The following is a 21,569-nucleotide window of genomic DNA, read 5'->3' as shown; positions in this document are numbered from 1 at the left end:
TCAAGGCTGCCTCGTCAATACAAAATGTATCTTTCTATAGATAGGCACATCTCAAACATTTTGCTCTGTGATAATCATGGAATCTAGCATTAAATCACGTTTAAGCATGTGTCGAAATTCACAAGGAGAGCAGATGCTTTTAGCTACTGGGGGCCAGCTGGCTTTATGCCTGTAGTGCGATTCCCTCCCCCATAGCCAATTGGATTGGTTGCAAGCTAAGACTGTCATGTGGTCACAGAGTCCTGTATGCTTGGACGGAGCGAAAGAGTGAGGCAAGAATGCCAGGACTGGAAAGGCCCAGTGAGATTTTGGAGCAGATGACTGCCAGCAATGGCCAAGGAAGGGCCACAAGTAAATGTGTTGCTCCTCTCTCTTGTCATTACCTGCATTTTGTTCGCTGTACGACCTAAATGAACATCTTAGGTCACTACTGGCCCACCTCAGCCTGCATCCCAGCGATACCTGTGGCTTGCAATAAACTTTGCTTTGGGCAAAGTATGCCTCGCGCGGGTCTCTCCCACTGGGACCGCTCGTTTCTCCTTCGGCTGTGCATTGGCTGCTACAACACGGCCGCCAGAATGCACAGACTGCACGGAAGAGGCAGCCCCGCGTGCTTGGATTGCGGCGAGGAGGAGACGCTTGAGCACCTTCTGCTCCGCTGCCCGGCCTTCGATGTTGAGCGCACTGCGCTCTTTGCATCATACCGTCGTGTGGGACTGCCCTGTGACTCGGAGGGAGCACTTCTCTTTCCGGCAGCCCACCCTTCCATTGTCAAGAAAGTGCTTCCTGCCCTACTTGACTTTTGTTCTGACACGCAGCTGAGAGCGTGGCTGTAAGCCCCGCATTGCTTCTTCAACTTTCTTGTTATGTTTTTTCCGCCCTCCTTTCCTTCTCTCCCTTATCTTTTTCTCCCCACTCCCCTTTCCCTGTGCAGTGCTGTTGAGGTGTCCTCCTCTGAGAGACAGCTACGGCACTGGACTTCTCTCTTCCTCTCCTTCAAAAATCACTACACACACACACACACAAAGTATGTTTGTGTTGTGTTTGCTGCTTGGTTTTGTACCATCAAAGCGCAGGCATGCAAATTAAGTGCTCCAGGGTTGGCCAGCAACCATAAACTTCAGACAATAAAAAGAGCCATAGTTAGAACCCAGTACACAATTAGTACATCACAAATATGTTTGCCACAAATGTCCTGAGTGAACTGGTTAAGGCTCTTTGCATATGGAGTGCAGAAGTATTCTTTCAAATTCAATATGTATGGCCTTCTGAGGTGCTCACTTAAACAAAAGTAATGCATTAAAAAGGTTCCACTGTGCCACCTTGAATTGAGGAGCAACTTACCAAGGTTGGTGTGATAGCTGGGATTGTCCAGTTTAAGTCGAATGGCTGCCAGGAAGTGCTGCTCGGAGCGCTGATATTTTCCTGCCTTTCCGAGAATGTTGGCCAGTTGGAAATGAAGGGCAGGTTCATGGGGGAGGTGCCTCAAAGCCTGGAGTGCGGCACGCTCAGCATCGGATGTGTGACCTCGTTGGTCCAGCATCAGGACGAGGTTGTTCCACGAGACGAGGTGTGTTGGTCGCTGCCGAGTAGCATTGCGCCATGCACGATAGGCATCTTCATACCGCTTTTGCTCCAGGTACTGTAACGAAACAACAACACAGATGCGCCACTCTGATTCAGTGGTGAAATAAGCACATTCAAACTCACACCTGCAAAATGCACTTGCTACAGCTAATGCCTGAAAACACATTTCAAAACTACTACCAAAAGTTGGACCCCTGGCACTCAATTTCAGCATGTGGAAGTTTTACTACACTAGAGGATGGCATGAGCATGGTCAGACATTGTCATACTGAGCTTTCATGCCTTTTCTCCATATCTACGAAAATTTTGAAGAGGCTGATGCTGGGCAAACATTAAACGGGCTTGGGTGAGGGCAGCTGAGAAGCCAGTGGCATTCATTTGCAGCAAACAACACAAAGCACAACAGCTACCTAACATAATATACTGGCACCTGCTGGACTTTACTGCACACCCTTTCCACTTATAATAATGAGAGCATGCGCTACGGCCACATCATTTGTCCCCCATGTAAAGAGAGAGAGAGAAAGCTCTTTAATGGAATGCGGAGAATTGTGTCGCCATTTGTGAAGTTGCCTACATGCTACTCTGCATGGGGGAGGGAATGAGGGATTTGAAAGGACAAGGTGTGAACAAGATCACCACCTAGTCAACGCCACTGGCCACTTCATTACATTCCAGTGGGTTCCAGGACACTGTGGCTTTCAGAGAAATAAGATAGCAAATGAAGCTGTCTTCAGAGCTCTTCAGGACAAGAAATACATAAATATATACTTTACAAAAAAGTGGTGCATCAGCAATGATGAAAAGTCATGCTAATGTAGAAAAAAAAACGCTTCTGGACCCAACCAATTCACACCTGGATTTGAGATCAAAGCTTCCTCTCCAGTAACCTGATATGCTTCTTAGCATCAGTGGTGCCTGAAAATTTTTGTACATTTCGTTTTCATAAAAGGTTATTTCATTTCTATAGGCTAGGCACTCTAACAGGATATGCTCTAGCACTTCTAAAGCCCCACATTTGTCACAGTAGGGATTGGTAGAACATCCAAGTCAGCACAAATAACTGCTTGTAAATTTAGCATGCATGACGAATAATGCTACCACAGACGGCTGACTATGGACACACTTATTCAATCAATGTCTCTTTTAGGACTCTTACCAACATCTTTTTTCAGGACTGCCTGAACGATGCATTGGCAGAGTTGTGATGGTTTACCACTCCAGCCTTGGCCTTCTCTATCCGAGAAATGTCTAATGGGAACGACACGGAATCTCCGGGGTTTGTGACCAGAGGCTACAAGCGCTAAGTTGCTGTTTTGCTTTGTTATAGGTAGGCATTCAGTCCTATTTGAGTAGTGTTGTTGTACTTGAGTGGCTGTTGATCCCCTTTGGCTGTTCGAAGTGTTTTGCTCATGCGAATGAAAACTGCACCATGGGCATTGATTTCAGTGTCTATCGTGCTCGTATTTCATTTATTTTACCCTCAAGGTACACAGTACATTATAGAGGAGAGGGGCTAAGAGAATACAAAGTAAACATCGCAAAAGTAACTCAAACAAAATAAGCCACAACAGTAACGATTCCAAATTTTGAGTTGACATCCGATGATAACAAATAGTCGTACAAAAGATACAAATACAAATGTGACATACACGATGGTAAAGAGGTTCAGAAAACATACTATGTACAGTGGATTTACAAAATGCATTGTTAACTTTTCTGATCATGATGCTGATGAAAACGCTGCAATAGGGAAAGGTACATACACATAGGCAAGACAAATGGTAAGTATATTACAAAAGTTCGTTTTCAAGTGCATTTCTAAACATAAGTGGATTAATTATACCTGTTAATGAAGGGGATAAGCTGTTCCAGTCTTTGCTAGTCATTGGTAAGAATGAATTCGCACCCATGATAGTATTGACATGTGGTATGCTAACTTTCTGATTATGATCACAGTGAGAAGAAATGAAAGGTGCTGGCCTGATCCAAAGAGTGTGTAAAAAGGTGTTATCATAACAGATTTTGTGAAAAAGAGAAATGCGTGAGTGTTTTCGGCGGTTGGATAAGGAGGCAGGTTTAATGAACATTTCATGTGTGTTACGCTTGCTGTCCGACTGAAGTTATTTAAAATGAAACGGGCTGAGCGGTTTTGTATAGCTTCCAGCGTGTGTGTTAGTGTTGAATGCCAGGGATCCCACATTGATGAAGCATACTCAAGTTGCGAGCGAACATAAGTGGTATACAGTAATTGTTTTAATGATGATGGTGCATGAGAAAAATTTTGGCGCACGTACCCTAAAGTGCGGTTAGCTTTGGACACTATAATGTCAATATACGATTTCCAAGACAAACTGTTAGTTATGGTCACTCCTAAATAACGATACGAGGTCCCACATTCGAGCGATATATTAGTGAGAGAATAATTAGGAGAACTAGAGTTAGTATGAGAAACCCTCATAATTTTGCACTTCTTAATGTCAAGTTGCATTTTCCACGTGCTGCACCAATCAGTTATTTTATTTAAGTCAGTTTGCAGAGCTGTTACATCACAGTCATTAAAAATCTTGCGGTACATCACACAATCATCTGCAAATAAACACATCTTTGATGAAATATTAGCATTGGCACATCCTGCCCATGCTCGGGACGCCTAAGTTTAGCTACCAACCAAGTAAATGATATCCGTTTACTTTTGCTGAGACCTTCTCTTGCGTTTGCTTCCTTGCGCTTTGCCTTTGTGCTGGTGATGTCAAGGCCAACCCTGGGCCTAAGGTTGAGGACGTTCTTATCCTCCTCAGAGAGTTCATGGATGACAATCAAGCAAAATTCAAGAAAGCAACGGCTACCCTGATGGAAATAAGAAAAGATATCAAATACTTAAGAATGCAACTTAGTAGCATCGAGCAGGACATTGGTGGCATCTATGAAATTAGGGATGACGTCGGTTCTGTCCATGGCACAATAAATGAAGTAAGGCAATCCATATCAGACAAATGAGGAGCTCGGCGACATTGTAGATGATCTTAATAACAGATCAAGACATAACAACCTGTTGACAAAGGGATTACCAGGGACCGTGAAAGAGGACTACGCAATCAGTGAAAGAAAAATAAGAGATTTTATTTCAGCTCACATAAGTTTGCACTTACAGAATAATGACATTGAATGAGCTCACTGCATTGGTATACGTCGAACAGCACAAGATAACTCCGTTATAATAAGTTCTTAAACTTAAAGTTGAAGGAAGAAGTACTGTGTAATGCTAGCAGACTAAAGAATGTCAAGCCCAAGGTATAGCTAGAGGACAACTTCTCACAGAAAGTACAAATGGCCCGCAAAAAAGTTGAGAAATTTTGCTAAAACCAAATGCAAGGGAATCGAATGCTTCACAATCAGGTTTAACAAACTTTGGCTGCATGGCAAGACGTTCAAATACAACGCAATCTTAAGTAAGGTAATCAAGACAGCCGTACAGGAGGCGCATCTTCCTAAATGACAAGGGCCATTGCGCAAGTCAAAGCCACACGGAAATAGTCCTCTTTCTGTGCTGCTCACAAGTTTCCACAGTATTCTTCCTAAACTAGACGCAGTGAAAAGTATGATACACACATACACCGTGGATATTATTATCAGCACAGAAACATGGCTGACCGCTGATATCCCGAATGGTGAACTATCCCTCCCGACTAACTTGACAGTTTTTCGCAAAGATAGCAGTGATTGCAGGGGAGGAGGTAAATGATCGCTATACAGAACAATTATCAGCCGTCACCTATGCCCACTGACACCACTGTATGTTATGTTTAGACATAAAGGCATCACGTACATCATAGCAGCCAGTCAGACTTCATCGATCATTTGCATGACTCATTAGAACACATGTTCAGCATGCATCCACAATGCATTCTAATACTAGGCGGCAATTTTAATTACCCCAACATAAGTTGGACGACTTCCTCTGTGAACCTTCGACTAATTGTCACGAGTGTTCCCACTTTCTTCACACAATAAACATGCTCGATTCGGTCCTGCTGGTACACGCGAACATATTCTTTATTTGCTATTCATAAATACACCAGAAAGCTCATACCAATGTACTTGAGGAAATTAGCGACCACAGACTTGTTCCCTATACGCTTCTGCTGTTCCTTGGAGCAAGATCTACTGTCACAAAACAGATACTAAACTATTCCAGATCTGACACTACTAAAATGAAACGAATGCTGGATGAGTTTGCCCCCATGTTCGAAGCCATGTTCCATACCTGGGCAACAAATCACAACTGGATCATCTTCTGCAATAAAATGAAAGAAACTGAACTTGCTTGTATCCCTAAAATAGCCATTAAAACCAGAAGAGATGTGCCATGGTTCACACGAGAAGTTAAGGAACTCCTTAATAGGGAAAAGAGAGCATACCAAACAGCGAACAAAACAAACCCTGACAGTGATTGGCAAAAGTACAAACAGGCGCACGTTACCGCTGAGACAGCAATTAATGAGGCTAAAGACAATTTCTTTAATTATATGTTACCTAACTTGTTAAAAATAAACCCTACAAATGTTTTGGTGAGTTATTAATCCCAAAGATGAACACACAGTTCCTTTAATAAACGATGAAAGCGGTAACGCTGTACCCGCGGAACCCACGAACGATGTCTTTAATAAATACTTTTTTTGAAAATTTCACAAATTAGTCATCTTTCCAGGCTATTCTTCAAGGCACTAATTCAGCTCTTCGTCACCCATCACGGAAGCACAAGCATGGAAGCACAAACAGGATGACAGTCTCATACCGTATCTTCTTATTCGTGCAGTTTCTGGCCATTTTCACGAGCTGCGGTCAGAATTCTGCAGCCTCTGTTGGTGTCTTCAACAGCACTTCTTCGACAAATGCTTTTTCCGGGCAACCCAACGGGACGCAGTCCCACTCGCCAATCATCGAACATGCTGCCTTTGCCATTTGGAGCATGCCTGACGTTTTTCCCGAATACCGTCAGAACTGCCACCTAGGCACAGTGATGTCCACAGTGCTAATATCGCCAAGCATAAAAGCCAACTTCACCCGTGTCGTCGCCAGTAGGCATGGAAGCACAAGCAGGATGACAGTCTCCTGCCATATCTTCCTATTTGTGCAGGTTGGTCGTTTTTCCATGCTGCCTACCGAATGCTTCAGGTCTGAAGATTGCTTTATAATTGTGCATCCATGCCCAGAAGCAGTGTTTGATCCTTTTTGCAATTTACTCTTGTCGATGAGTGGTAACATAGAGCGAAACCTTGGTCCTGACGAAAAGGTTATATCCAAACTGCTTAAAACAGTAAAAGAAACAAACGCCTGTTGTATTCACATTGAAACAAACCAATCAGGTATGTCACAGGTGGTAGAAGAGCTTAAACGTTCACAGCAGTCCATCACAGCCAGCATCATTGATATTAATGATCGTCTGCAAGCTCTAGAATGTCAGACTGTTGACTTTGAGACTCAGCAAGAAATTAGTGACACATGTCAAAATGTAAAACGTGTACAGCAAGAGACTGCAACACTTCTCGTGTGGCTCAATAACGCGCAAGACAGATCACGGCAAGGAAATCTCATATTCTTTGGGATATGTGAATGCACATCAGTGTGAACAAACAGTTATCTCCATTGCCTCAGACAAACTGGATGTACGTCTACCACTAGACAGCATAGAGAATGCACACAGAATTGGTAAATTTGTCAGCGGAAAATATTACAGGGTCTCTTAAGATCTCTCTTAAGAGGTGTATGGCAAAAGCTTACTCTTCCTCCTCTTATCATTTGCCTCTTTCTCTTTGCTGATTCTCTTTCGCTTCTTTTATACGAAGCAATTTTAGGCATTTGTAAGAAATTGTAGTCGTTACAAGTTGTCGTTAGACATACGGGTCATTTCATAGTCATTAGTAGTCTTTACAAGTCATTACTGCTCACTAGAAAGCATTCTTAGTCATTTGTAATCAATTGTAGTAGTTACAATTTGCCATTAAACATATTGGTCATTTCATAGTCATTGCAAGTCATTTCAGTCATTACTAGTCACTACTGGTCATTACTAAGCATTTTTAGTCATCTGTAATGAATTGTAGTCGTTACAAGTTGTCATTAGACATATTGGTAATTTCATAGCCATTACTGCTCACTACTAAGCATTTTTAATCATTTGTAATCAATTGTGGTCATCACAAGCTGTCGTAAGGCATGTTGGTCATATCATAGTCATCAGTAGCCATTACAAGTCATTTCAGTCACTAATTAATCATTACTGGTCATTACTAAGCATTTCTAGTCATTTCTAATGAATTGCAGTAGATACAAGTTGTTAGACATATTGGTCATTTCGTAGTCATTACAAGTAATTTCAATTATTAGTCATTACTACCCCCTACTAAGCATTTTTAGTCATTTCTAATCAATTGTGACCATTAACAGCCGTCGTTGGACGTGCTGGTCATATCTTAGTCCTCAGTAGTCATTACAAGTCATTTCAGTCATTATTAGACAATAATGGTCATTACTAAGCATTGTTAGTCATTTTAAATCAATTGAGGTCATTACAAGCTGTTGTTAGACATATCAGCCATTTCATAGTCAATACAAGTCATTATAGTGATTTTAGTCATTACTATACATTACTAGACATTTCTAGTAATTTCTAATAAATTGTGGTCATTGCAAGCCGTCGTTAGACATATTGGTCATTTCAGAGTCATTAGTAGTCATTACAATTAGTAACCATTATTAGTAATTGCTAGTTAATTACCTCTACCAATCCCTATTATAACATTATCATTCACTAACTGTCACTATCAATCATTTTTCATTCTTAAATCTGTCTTCATATGGCGTGATGACGCTTCGACCTGACCGCCGGAGTGGCGGTCAGGTCTGCTGACACAAACTTCACCATGGGCCTTTCTAGGCCCATGGTGAAGTTTGTGAAGGCCAATTTTTTAAGGCGAAAGCCTTAAAAAATAGGCCTTTAGTAGTGAAGTTTGACACTTGGAAGACAAAAGAGCTGGTGTTTTCCAAAAGTTCTGGTTTTGGGGGAACTGGTATCGGCGTAAACAAAGACTTTTTCGCCGCAACACGTCACACCTGGAAGAGACTTCTGGAATTCGACAGAGGCTTAAACGCTAATTTCAAATTAAGCTACAAGACATTATTGTAGGAGGGAAAGTGCTACATGCTCAATACTAATGAAAATTCTATTATCGAAGTGAATCATCATCATCATCATCATCAGCCTGGCTACGCCCACTGCAGGGCAAAGGCCTCTCCCATACTTCTCCAACTACCCCAGTCATGTGCTAATTGTGGCCATGCAAACTTCTTAATCTCATCCGCCCACCCAACTTGTTGCTGCCCCCTGCTACGCTTCCTTTTTCTTGGAATCCAGTCTGTAACCCTTAATGACCATTGGTTATCTTCCCTCCTCATTACATGCCCTGCCCATGCCCATTTCTTTTTCTTGATTTCAAATAAGATGTCATTAACTCGTGTTTGTTCCCTCACCCAATCTGCTCCTTTTTTATCTCCCCATTAACGGTACACCCATCATTCTTCTTTCCATAGCTCTTTCCGTCATCCTAAATGTAGGTAGAACCCTTTTCGTAAGCCTTCAGGTTTCTGCCCCGTAGGAGACTACTGGTAAGACACAGCTGTTATACACTTTTCTCTTGAAGGATAATGGCAACCAGCTGTTCACGATCTGAGAATGCCTGCCAAATGCACCCCAGCCCGTACTTATTCTTCTGATTATTTCAGTCTCATGATCCGGATCCGTGGTCACTACCTGCCCTAAGTAGATGTATTCCCTTACCACATCCAGTGCCTTGCTACCTATCGTAAACTGCTGTTCTCTTCCGAGACTGTTAAACATTATTTTAGTTTTCTGCAGATAAATTTTTAGACCCACCCTTCTGCTTTTTGCCTCTCCAGGTCAGTGAGCATGCACGGCAATTGGTCCCCTGAGTTTCTAAGCAAGGCAATATCATCAGCGAATAAGAGGTTACTAAGGTATTCTCCGTTTAATCTTATCCCCAATTCTTCGCAATCCAGGTCTCTGAATACCTCCTGTAAACACACTGCGAATAGCATTGGAGAGATCGTATCTTCCTGCCTGACGCCCTTCTTTATTGGGATTTTGTTGCTTTCTTTATGGAGGACTACGGTGGCTGTGGAGCCGCTATAGATATCTTCCAGTATTTTTACATATGGCTCATCTACACCCTGATTCCGTAATGCCTCCATGACTGCTGAGGTTTCGACTGAATCAAACGCTTTTTCGTAATCAATGAAGGCTATATATAAGGGTTGGTTATATTCTGCACATCTCTCTATCACCTGGTTGATAGTGTGAATATGGTCTATTGTTGAGTAGCCTTTACGGAATCCTGCCTGGTCCTTTGGTTGACAGAAGTCTAAGGTGTTCCTGATTCTATTTGCGATTACCTTAGTAAATACCTTGTAGGCAACGGACAGTAAGCTGATCAGTCTATAATTTTTAAAGTTTTTGGTGTCCCCTTTCTTATGGATTAAGATTATGTTGGCGTTCTTACAAGATTCCAGTATGCTCAAGGTCATGAGGCATTGCGTATTCAGTGTGGCCAGTTTTTCTAGAACAATCTGCCCACCATCCTTCAACAAATCTGCTGTTACCTGATCCTAGCCAGCTGCCTTACCCCTTTGCATAGCTCCCAAGGCTTTCTTTACTTCTTCCGGCGTTACTTCTGGGATGTCGAATTCTTCTAGACTATTCCCTCTTTCGTTATCGTCATGGGTGCCACTGGTACTGTAAAAATCTCTATAGAAGTCCTCAGCCACTTGAACTATCTCATCCATATTAGTAATGATATTGCCGGCTTTGTCTCTTAACGCATACATCTGATTCTTGCCAATTCCTAGTTTCTTCACTGCTTTTAGGCCTCCTGCGTTCCTGAGAGCATGTTCAATTCTATCCATATTATACTTCCTTATGTCAGCTGTCTTATGCTTGTTGATTAACTTCGAAAGTTCTGCCAGTTCTATTCTAGCTGTAGGGTTAGAGGCTTTCATACATTGGCGTTTCTCGATCAGATCTTTCATCTCCTGCGATAGCTTGCTGGTCTCCTGTCTAACGGAGTTACCACCGACTTCTATTGCGCACTCCCTAATGATACCCATAAGAATGTTGTTCATTGCTTCAACGCTAAGGTCCTCTTCTTGAGTTAAAGCCGAATACGTGTTCTGTAGCTTGATCCGGAATGCCTCTAGTTTTCCTGTTACCGCTAACTCATTTATTGGCTTCTTATGTACCAGTTTCTTCCATTCTCTCCTCAAGTCTAGGCTAATTTGAGTTCTTACCATCCTATGGTCACTGCAGCGCACCTTGCCAAGCACGTCTACATCTTGTATGATGCCAGGGTTCACGCAGAGTATGAAGTCGATTTCATTTCTAGTCTCGCCATTCGGGCTCCTCCACGTCCACTTTTGGCTAACCCGCTTGCGGAAAAAGGTATTCATTATCCGCATATTATTCTGTTCTGCAAACTCTACTAATAACTCTCCCCTGCTATTCCTAGAGCCTATGCCATATTCCCCCACTGACTTGTTTCCAGCCTGCTTCTTGTCTACCCTGGCATTGAAGTCACCCATCAGTATAGTGTATTTTGTTTTGACTTTACCCATCGCCAATTCCACGTTTTCATAAAAGCTTTCGACTTCCTGGTCATCATGACTGGATGTAGGGGCATCGACCTGTACTACCTTAAATTTGTACCTCTTATTAAGTTTCACAACAAGACCTGCCACCCTCTCGTTAATGCTATAGAATTCCTGTATGTTACCAGCTGTATCCTTATTAATCAGGAATCCGACTCCTAGTTCTCGTCTCTCCACTAAGCCCCGGTAGCACAGTACGTGCCCACTTTTTAGCACTGTATATGCTTCTTTTGTCCTCCTAACCTCACTGAGCCCTATTATATCCCATTTACTACCCTCTAATTCCTCCAATAACACTGCTAGATTCGCCTCACTAGATAACTTTCTAACATTAAACGTTGCCAGGTTCAGATTCCAATGGCGGCCTGTCCGGAGCCAGGTATTCTTGGCACCCTCTGCTACGTCACAGAGCTGACCGCCGCCGTGGTCAGAAGCTTCACGGCTGCTGGGGACTGAGGGCCGGGGTTTGATTGTTGTATTCATATAGGAGGTTGTGACCAAGTACTGCACCAGGGTGGCCAATCCTGCTCTGGTGAGAGAGTGCGTTACCGGTTCTGGCCACCGGGATCAGGCCGCACTCCAGGCCTGTTTGTGCAATTTTCTCAACACACTTTTTTTTTTCCGGTGGAGAATCGCGCGTCTGTATTACCCACTTGTATATATTTCGTCTATATTTTTATGATATGCTTATTGTGTCACTATAACTTGCGTTATTTTCACATGGTACTATGCACTGTTATGTGATTATTGTGTTTTCTTCTTTATATAATTACCTGTATCTACCTATTAGCCCTTTGACAAGGATGGAGGGGCTAAAAGTGCCACAAGGGTCAGTTATGGGACCATTGCTTTTTCTCATTTATATTAATTATATAACTTATAGGTTCTCAAATGAGACTTTTTGCTGATGACTGCATCATTTACAGGCAAATATTAACTCCTCAGGATGTGACTAGCTTACAAACGCACCTAATGCAACTCGGCAAGTGGTGTAAGGTCTGACATATGGAGATAAACGAATAAAAAACAAAGCTTATTACATTTTCTACACTTACTAGTACTCCTCTAAACATTTACACAATAAACAATACAGGTATAGAGAGAGTGCACAGTTTCAAGTACCTGGGCATCTATTTAACTACAGATCTAACTTGGCAAAAAACACATAGAATATATAGGTAACCAAGCTGGCACTTAAGAAAATAGGATTAATCAAACATCATTTGTATCCTGGCAACTCAGAAACAAAGCTTCACAGTCACACATCTCTCATGCGGTCTTCGTTAGAATATGCATCCATAATATGGCACCCAGGTACTGTTGCTTTAGAGAACCGCATCGAGTCAGTACAGAATAAGGCAGTAAGATTCACACTTTCCTCATATTCATCCTATATGAGCGTATCATTGTTAAAAAGCAGAATCAACATTTCCGCTCTGAACACCTGACGCACAAATATTTGCATTTAACATTCTTTCATTCTTTATATTACGGCGAGCCAACATTTGCAACTAGTCGCATACAACCGGCACATCACATTTCATCCAGGCGGGATCATGAACACGAAGTGCAATCCATATCTGCTCGTACACTAAAGTACCCATGTTCACCTCTAGTGCAATCCATAAACGAATGGAATCCATAAACGAATGGAACGCATTGCCAGAAAACATTTTTGCTTGCACTGATGCAGCTAGTTTTCAAAGGGAACTACTGAAATCTCCATGCATAATGGCTGTTTTTATGTGTATGCGTCTCTTAGAACCATATAATGCTTTTCTTTCTTTCTTTTTTTTATTTACTCGTGCAAATTTAAATATGGCACTATATTATAATACTGAACTTACCAATTCTGAGATTCATTTCAGTGTTTCTGTTATTTATGCACATTTGGAACTGTGTAATATTTATCTCATTGTACCTGATTTCAATTTGAATAGCATCCTGAATGTGTCATGAAACTTCACACCACGGTGTTTTCCTTTTACCTAACTCATAGCTTTCTTTTTCTTCTTGTTTGTTCAGGTGTTTCTATATTTGACACAATGATGTAATGTACCCCCCCCCCCCCCGCCCCCACTTAGAGTTTTAGGGTACATAAATAAATAAATAAATAAATAAATAAATAAATAAATAAATAAATAATATGGTGTGTTTCGTGCATGCATTTGTTTGTTTTTAACTGGCCAATTTTTGGGACGTTTTCGGGGTCCTTGGGCAGTCCCTAGAGAATTCGACATTGACTGTGTTGCAAATGTTTACCGTAAGCCTTCTTGCATTTCTGGTCCATCTAACATAAATGTACCCCATAAGTGTGCACTAAATACGGGGGTTAACTTGATACAATTTTGTAATATTCGTCACTACACATTCTGGTATGCTAACTTGCTTGCAATGCTGGCATGGCACCTGCATCTACTTCATGACAGCACTGTCAGTGCACTGCCTGTAAATTGTTTGCACAGTGGGTTTTTCAGCAACAGAATAAACTAGTAAGTGCAGTAACACATTTTTGAAAAAAACAAAGGATATGAGTAGTAAAACAAATAAGTAACAAAAAAAATACCATTAACCTTACATATGAATAAAGAGTTAAATAAATGGAAAATAATGTCCACAAAGTAAACATTGACAACACTGAGAACACTTGTGTAGCCATTAAATCAATCAATCAATAAATCAATGAATCAGTTTATTATTCATAAAAAAATGGAATACAGTGCACCACATCTATACAGTTGGGCTCCCAGAACTCAGGGAGTTGTGGAAGGGGTCCCTATGATAGATAATGTTATTTATATCTGTGTAACAAGATCATATAGATGGGTGTACACATCAAAAGAAAGAAAGGCAAAATGTTATACAGTACACAGAAGGAAACAAACTTTTTGTGAATTTCAGAACTGTACAGGAAATACTAGTGCAGTGAGTTTGAAAAATACTGAAAGCATGATGATGAAGTTATGTCTTTAGGAAGGGTGTTCCAAAGACTGGCTGCAGTATTTGTAAAGGAAAATGTTCCATAATTTGTGCATGTATGTGAAACTGTTAACAAGGTAATAATGAGGATCATGTTGGACACTGTGCTACTTGTTGATGAAACTGAACTGACAGACCTTGTATAATATTTTTCAGAAATTTGTACATAAGAACTGCAATGCGAAAACGAGTGTGATTATGCAACATTAGAATATTTAATAGAAGATAAGCAAATGATATAGACTCAGTATGTTGGGAAAAACTGATTATCATCCATCAGTAATTGGTTTCCATCAGTAAGTAAGTGGTTTCCATCAGTAATAGCTATCGCTTTAGTTTGATGCATTACATTATTCATTGCAGAGTTTAGAACTTTCCATGTTTTAGAAGTATTATTAGTGGCACGCAATATTTGTGACTGATAATAATCAGCCTTCAAAATATGCAATAACTTTTCAAGGCGTTTCTTATATGTCTTATAGCTCGTCTTTAAGTCTATAAGGACAGAGCTTAACTGTCTTATGTAGATTATTCTTATGATTAATTGATTTTAAAAGGCCTTGTGTAATCCACAGCTTTCTCTTCAAACCTTTTCTACTATAGGATATCATAGAATAAGAACTGCTCATGTGACCGTGACCTATATTAAGAAAAGCTTGAAGATTTTCATCGGCGGTAGTGACATTATAAACACTGTCCCATGTTTCTAACCCTAATTTCGATGCTATGGTTTTGTAGTCATACACTTTGTGGATATATATTTCATTCTTAGCAGTGAATGACGAAGTAGGCACAGTAAAGATGGGCATATGGTTTAACCTTGTTACACCCACTTTCAGTACTCACCAGGTTTCCAAGATTGTAGTAGCAGTCTGGATACTTGGTTCTGTGGCTTATGGCAGTTCGGTAGCTCTGCTCAGCATCATCCAGCAGGCCTAAACTGCTTTGAACAATGCCTAGGTTCATCCAGGCAGCTGCGAAATCTGGCCTGCATGGCAAGGGGACCATCCTTGTCATTTGGCTCACACAACTAAGGTAGCAAGGCATCGGAGTAGGGAAATGTACAACAGAGATATAAATGGAGTAGAAGAATAACCTGGCCATGCAGCAAGACTGACTGATTTGTGAAGTTAAACATCCCAAGGCTACAGTGGAGATATGAGAGCTGCCTCAGTGGAAAGCTCCTGATTAATTTTCCCCACCTAGAGGTTTTAGAGGTGGGCAAATATATAAACTTTTGCGAATATGAATCAAATGCAAATAGTAATTGTATTGAATATCGAATTTGAATATTGCATAGTCAAATGCAGATGTATCTATGTACAGCAGGAAGAGTTCCTTCAGAATCATTAGGTACTATGCCTGCACTGACTAGCACAAAAAAACAAAAAAACTATCAGGGACAGAGGATAAGTTTTAAAGACAAAATCACTAATTGTCATCAGAAAATATTCACTGACAATTATGATACTCCTTAATGCGAATATTGAATACAGCTGTTTAGGTCTTTTGAATTCATATATTGTGGCAAAGAATTTGATGCTGAATGACAGGGTCCTCTTGGCGACGGCTCTGAGCCTCTGCTCAGGCAGCTCGTTTAGCAGCAGCAGCAGGCAAAGCATTTCCATCAGTTGCGACATTCAATGTTCAGAAAGAAAGCATGAACACGGGAACAGATGGCTCGCACAGAGTGCATTCTCTAGTGGCAACAGTAAATGGAAAAGCGCATGCACACTGGGTCCAAAGCCCACGCCAGTGCTTTGTTTCCATACATGGTATCGATGCGTGCACTTGCCGCATGCCTAGTCACCGCCAGCACTCCGCTTTCCTTCTCACCCTTTCGCAGTAATCTCCTCCTCCGTTTTCCTCTTCATGCTTCCACTGCACCCTCCTCCTCTGCTTTCCTCCTGGCACCCTCTTCGTAATCGCAATCTTTCATCCCCCACTGTGCTCCACACTCACTCTTTCATCCTTCACTGTGCTCGTGCACTCGATTATGAGAAACGCTGACACTGAAGCTCAACGCAGCAACGGGGGCCCCAAGAGCTGTGCTCTAAAAAACTGCTTGAAGATCTTTAGAGCCTGGTTTCAGACAAGCTTTCAAAGAATGAGTGGCTGCTGCATGATGAGCTTTACAAAAATGCCAAATAAATGTTTGTTGAAAAACGATCAGAAGTTGCGGAACAAGAAGAAAAGAAAGCTGGGGAGGGACTTGTGTTTTAGACACATGTAAAAGAGTCCCTTGCAAAAAAAAAAAAGAAAAGAAAAGAAACGTCACTGGTTGCAGCATAAACTATAGAACTGCTACATGATTACACTGCCAAAAACACTAAATGACATACTACAAGCAAAAATTACATGCTGTCAAGTAGGCTAACACCACAGAGCCGAAATCAAACCTTGCATAACAGATTCTGTTTCTGCGTTACTTGGAAAAGTTTTGTGGTCTCACTTCTGATTAAGAGCGACATACATAGTTTAGCAAACAGTGAACAGTAACCAGACTGTAAAAGTCAGTTGTTGCAAAATATTTGGTCAGTAGTACTTCCACTATTTACCCATCCTTAGTTCTTTAATGTGCACCCATATCCTGCTTTTTGACACCATCTAAATGTAGCTGCAGGAGCCAGGAAATGAACTCGTGACTTTAAGCTTAGCAGCAGAACCACGTTGCAATAAAGGAAAAATTGGCCTCTGACAAAGAGAATATACACAAAATTTGTTTCAAGCCCCCCTAACAAATGCTGGCTTCATATCCCCAAAATACATACTACAGTCAATGACCGATCTTCTGAATGTCACCACGAACCGCATGAGTCGATGTATAAGAATGTCTGAAATTTTGGATGCAAAAGCTCTTCACTGTCTGATTTTCCGGAATTTTTGCCATGACTGCAGGTTCGAAACAGCATCAATTGAAGCCACCACCGCCGCCATTTTGATTATCCTGCTGCCTTGAAATGGTGCTCATGCACGTAAATCTCCTGGCAGCCATAGCCACCTAAATTAACTTCATCAATTAAATTATGGGGTTTTATGTGCCAAAACCACGATCTGATTATAAGGCGCGAAGTAGTGGGAGACTCCGGAAATTTGGACCACCTGGGGTTCCTTAACGTGCAACTAAATCTAAGTACATGGGTGTTTTCATATTTTGCCCCTATCAAAATGCGGCCGCTGCGGCTGGGATTCGATCCCGCGACCTCATGCTTGGCCACATGCGGCAACGTTAGGCCTAGCTGCTTCGACGTTCGCTACAAAGCTTTTTGCTGTTCAGTGCCACGTTTTTCATTGAAAGAATTCGCCGCTGTCAGCAATGGCACAGGCTCCCCCTTTGTAATCCTCGCCGTTGGCAAGACGCGCGGAAAGCACAGCTTGCGACATAACTCCTGGCCCCAAAAGTCAGCTTCGCCGCAATACAGAAATGTTGTTAGGTGAAGCATACTAAGAGCGGAAAGGGGCAACTGTCACGGATCACGATATCTATTCTTAAATTATGCGCACGTGCACCCACCACCTCCTGTGAGAGTACGAGCACTGGTACGCCTAATATGTGTATCAGCAGGCCTCCAGAGCCATTTCAGACGTGCCTATGGCAATTTGAGCCCTTCGGAGCAGTAGAAGGCATGCATTAATTTTTTTGAACTGCCCAACTTTTCGGACGTTGACTTACATGTGTTCGCACAAAGCGCACAGCATTACAGCCATCTTCGCGAGTAATTCTTTGGTGCACACCCACATCTCATTATCTTGGAGGACCACAAAGGTTACCAGGATCATTGTGCAGCAACACCTTCAACACATTTTGATACTCACCTCTTCCCATTCTCCTGCTACGTCATATGCCCATCCAAACACCAGCAAGAATTTCATTGTGTGTATTGTTTTCAAAGCGTACCCATGGCTTTGAATGAATTTCATTTACCAAAAACCTTGCCCACCTCACATGTTGTCTGTGCTCTGTTCCTTATTATTCGTATCGCCACAGTTTATCTAGGATGGTGTGTTCTCACGAAGTCGTCAGTATTAGCTGTTATTGCTCTTGCAAAAGATGTGCCTGCAGTACTCAAGCCTTCACGAATATTGTCATAACTTCAATAGCAAGAAGGGCCCATCATAAGCAGATTAAACCCATTTCACGAAAGCTTTACTTGTATAGTACACACTCAAACCCAAATTAGTATCACCATGTTCGGGATTGTACAATGATGCACATACAATGGAAGAAATCGAGCTGTGTGGTTCACTTCAAAAATGGTTAACTAAGCAGCTATTATTTACCTCCCTAAACAACGATCATGCTATTGAAGGCTGCAGCACGGATTGCACTTCCAGTGGTTTATGTGTTGGGCGAGCAGATAAACAACTCTTCGAACAGTAACACTGATGATGAACAGGAGCTGTGTGGTTCACTTCAAGAATGGTAGACCAAGCAGTTATTATTGCCTCCCTTTTTGGGCACAAAACCGTCGCCTTGTCTTATGCCCGTGTCACACAAGCACCAGTGAACTCCTTTTGCCTCCTTCGTCTTTATCTCAAGAGAGATTCACTTGGTGTAACATGGGAACTCTTGCCAAAAGAGTTTAATGAAGCTTTCATATAAAGGAGGTCGGCAATCTCCATAGAAGGCTGAAGGGAGTAATGTCGTTCCCACAGTGCTTGAGCTAAAAGTGAGTTTGATTTTACAGTGAAACTGTTTACCTCTATGCATCCCCCGCATGCATCTCCCGCATGCATCCCTTGCATGCATTCCCAGAGGGAGTACCCCAGGCATCTTGCATTTGTATTGTGGACAGGAATGCACGCGCAGCCAACCATTTGGGGGAGAGGGACAAAGAGTGTGGTGACGGCACTTGTGCACACGGCTTGCACTTCTGTGCTTATAACATCACGCACGTCAGAGGTATCGGCACTGCTAGAATGGAGATGGGCAGGGGAGCAGGGTAAAGAATGTGCTGACAGCACTGCAGCAATGAAGACAGGCAGGGAGAGATGGGGAAAGAGTGTGGCGATGCCGCCTGTGCACGTGGCCTGTGCTTCTGTGGTTTTAACGTCACATGCATCGGAGGTGTCGGCACGGCTGCAGCAGTGGTTGCGGCAGATGCATTGGAGGTGTGGTGACCACGGCAGTGCTTGTTTTGGTGTAGTGTGATGCCGTATGAAAAAAATATGATTTCATAATGTATGCAGCCCGTGTATGCAGTCCATGTTTGCAGACTAAACAGCTTCACTGGTAATCCGTTCCCATATGAATGTGCTTGCAGCCCCATGATTCTTTTTGTTTGTCATAAGCTTACCCTTGCTTGTAACTATAACAATTTTGGTTCCATAAACAGTTCAAGCACCGCTTGATCCCACTTATGCTTGCTGCTTCCCTCATCTTAATACAGAGCACCCTTTGATTGCATACACAAGCACCAACTTTCTCTTGATCACTGCGAGGTTTACTGCATATATTGTCATGTAGTAGTGACGGTGAAGAAGGCAGCAAAACTGTTATTAACGAAACTAGCATTTTATTGGGCAAACTTGTGCCCTCAAAAGCAGGCTACATTGAAAGAATGAAGATAGCGGCAGACACACTCGGCGATCATCGAAAATTTGATCAGCGAGTCAAGCGTGTCGGCTTTTATACATCAGTTGTCGAATGTTCCAGAGTAATCGCTGGGACCCGCATGTCTTCCACAAAGTTCTACATTATTCGCGTTGCACATACATGCAATCCGATTATACAAGGTTCAGTCACAGACAGCGGATAGAACCACCGATAACATTCCAGAAACTTCGGATACGTGCTTGGCGCATCCTGTGCTGTGCAATAACATTTGTTACGTGGTAAAACATGGTCGCACAGGGTAAAGAATGTGATTGCCAGCACTGCAGTTATTGCATTATTGCATTGTATAATGCATTTGCATTAAAATGCAAGCTACTTTGTCACACTTGCCTTTGTGCCGTGCAGCCCATGCTGCACGCCTTCGTCGCATCACATTTCAGGCCTCATGCACCCCTCTCCCTGCCACCCTCTCCCCGACATCAGAGGGGTGGAAGGTAGGCGGGAGAGAGGCTCGAAAGGGTGTAAGGCAAGTGTGACAAAGTAGCTTGCATTTTAATGCAAATGCATTATACGCCCCATTACGTGAAAATCCATTGGCTTTGACGTGACCAAAGGATGGTACCGATAATTGCCGCTGGTGCAGAGTAAAAACACATAAACGAAAAGGTAGTGACTACAGCAACGAGGCCTGGCACTTTAACATCTGTACTACCGTGACGGGGCCTGGTACTTTAATATCTGCACTACAGTGACAGGGCCTGGCACTTTAACATCTGCACTGCACTGACGGGGCCCGGCTGCATTGAAGCTTCTTTCTGTTATGGTCCATTTGGTCGCATACAAAAGCAGGCGTGACGCACTCGAGAACCGATACACCCAGCAGGCTGCTGTTCAATAAGCTAAACATATTGCCATTTGATCTTATGCATGAGCATAAGACAGCTACCTACGTAAACAGTGTTGCGAAACGTAATCATCCTTTCCCTGTGTCCATATTTTTTTTCATCATCGCATTCTACCAGAAGTACTGCCGCTGGAAATTTCAACCTGCCTCCTGTACATAATGGATATGGCAAAAGACTACTCGAATTTGTTGGAGTTAAGAAATGGAACAACATATCCTCAAAAACAAAAGAAACACAAAATTTCGGCAAAGCACTATTTATTAGCTATACACCACTGATTTGGTGCCTGTGTTCTTGCTTGGCATTCTGTTCTTTGCAGCTTGATAATTTAGGTAACTGGCGATAATTTTTATGCATACTGTAAAATTTTTTTTTTCTATTTTTAATGTGCTAATGTGTTGCATTCATTTTCTGTATTGATCCCCCTAGGCTTGTACCGAATGTCTATTATATTTCGCATATGCGGACGTATCCGCTAGCCTGCAGCTATTGGGTCCAACAGTCTTTTGCACATGCACTGTTAACAACTATGATGATAATAATAAAGAAAGAGAGAAAGAAAGTTCATTAAAATGGAAAAGGAATGATAAAAAGCACATTAAAAAAGGCATCGTACATGTTCATGTTCAATGGATAATGACTATTGTACTGGATTAAGAAAAAGAAGCAGCCGGTAATTGCTCGCTTAGAAGACCGACAAACATACAGTGCAATATGCAACTTGAGAAATAATGATATTGAAGCTTCCAAGACTTTAGAATAAAAGAAAATACGGCACATCACAAATCTACTGTCATAGGCATCGAAGTCCCTAGTTATAA

The 21,569-nt window shown here is 42.0% G+C and overlaps 1 protein-coding gene across 2 annotated transcripts in view; it reads right to left on the bottom strand.

The window, feature by feature from the left end:
• Tmtc4 (Transmembrane O-mannosyltransferase targeting cadherins 4) overlaps window positions 1-21,569 on the bottom strand; it is an 87,006-nt gene that overhangs the window by 3,037 nt on the left and 62,400 nt on the right. For both annotated transcript variants that reach the window (XM_065438713.2, XM_065438714.2), the window contains exons 13-14: window positions 15,133-15,274; window positions 1,345-1,642 (exon numbers count right to left, since the gene is read on the bottom strand). In XM_065438713.2, the coding sequence (XP_065294785.1) occupies window positions 1,345-1,642; window positions 15,133-15,274 (440 nt within the window). The remainder of the gene's footprint in view (window positions 1-1,344; window positions 1,643-15,132; window positions 15,275-21,569) is intronic.

This window comes from Dermacentor albipictus, chromosome 1 (assembly GCF_038994185.2).
Source record: "Dermacentor albipictus isolate Rhodes 1998 colony chromosome 1, USDA_Dalb.pri_finalv2, whole genome shotgun sequence".
Lineage (NCBI taxonomy): Eukaryota > Metazoa > Arthropoda > Arachnida > Ixodida > Ixodidae > Dermacentor > Dermacentor albipictus.
Note: the sequence above shows the minus strand (reverse complement) of the source record. Positions and strands in the feature narration are given on the sequence as shown.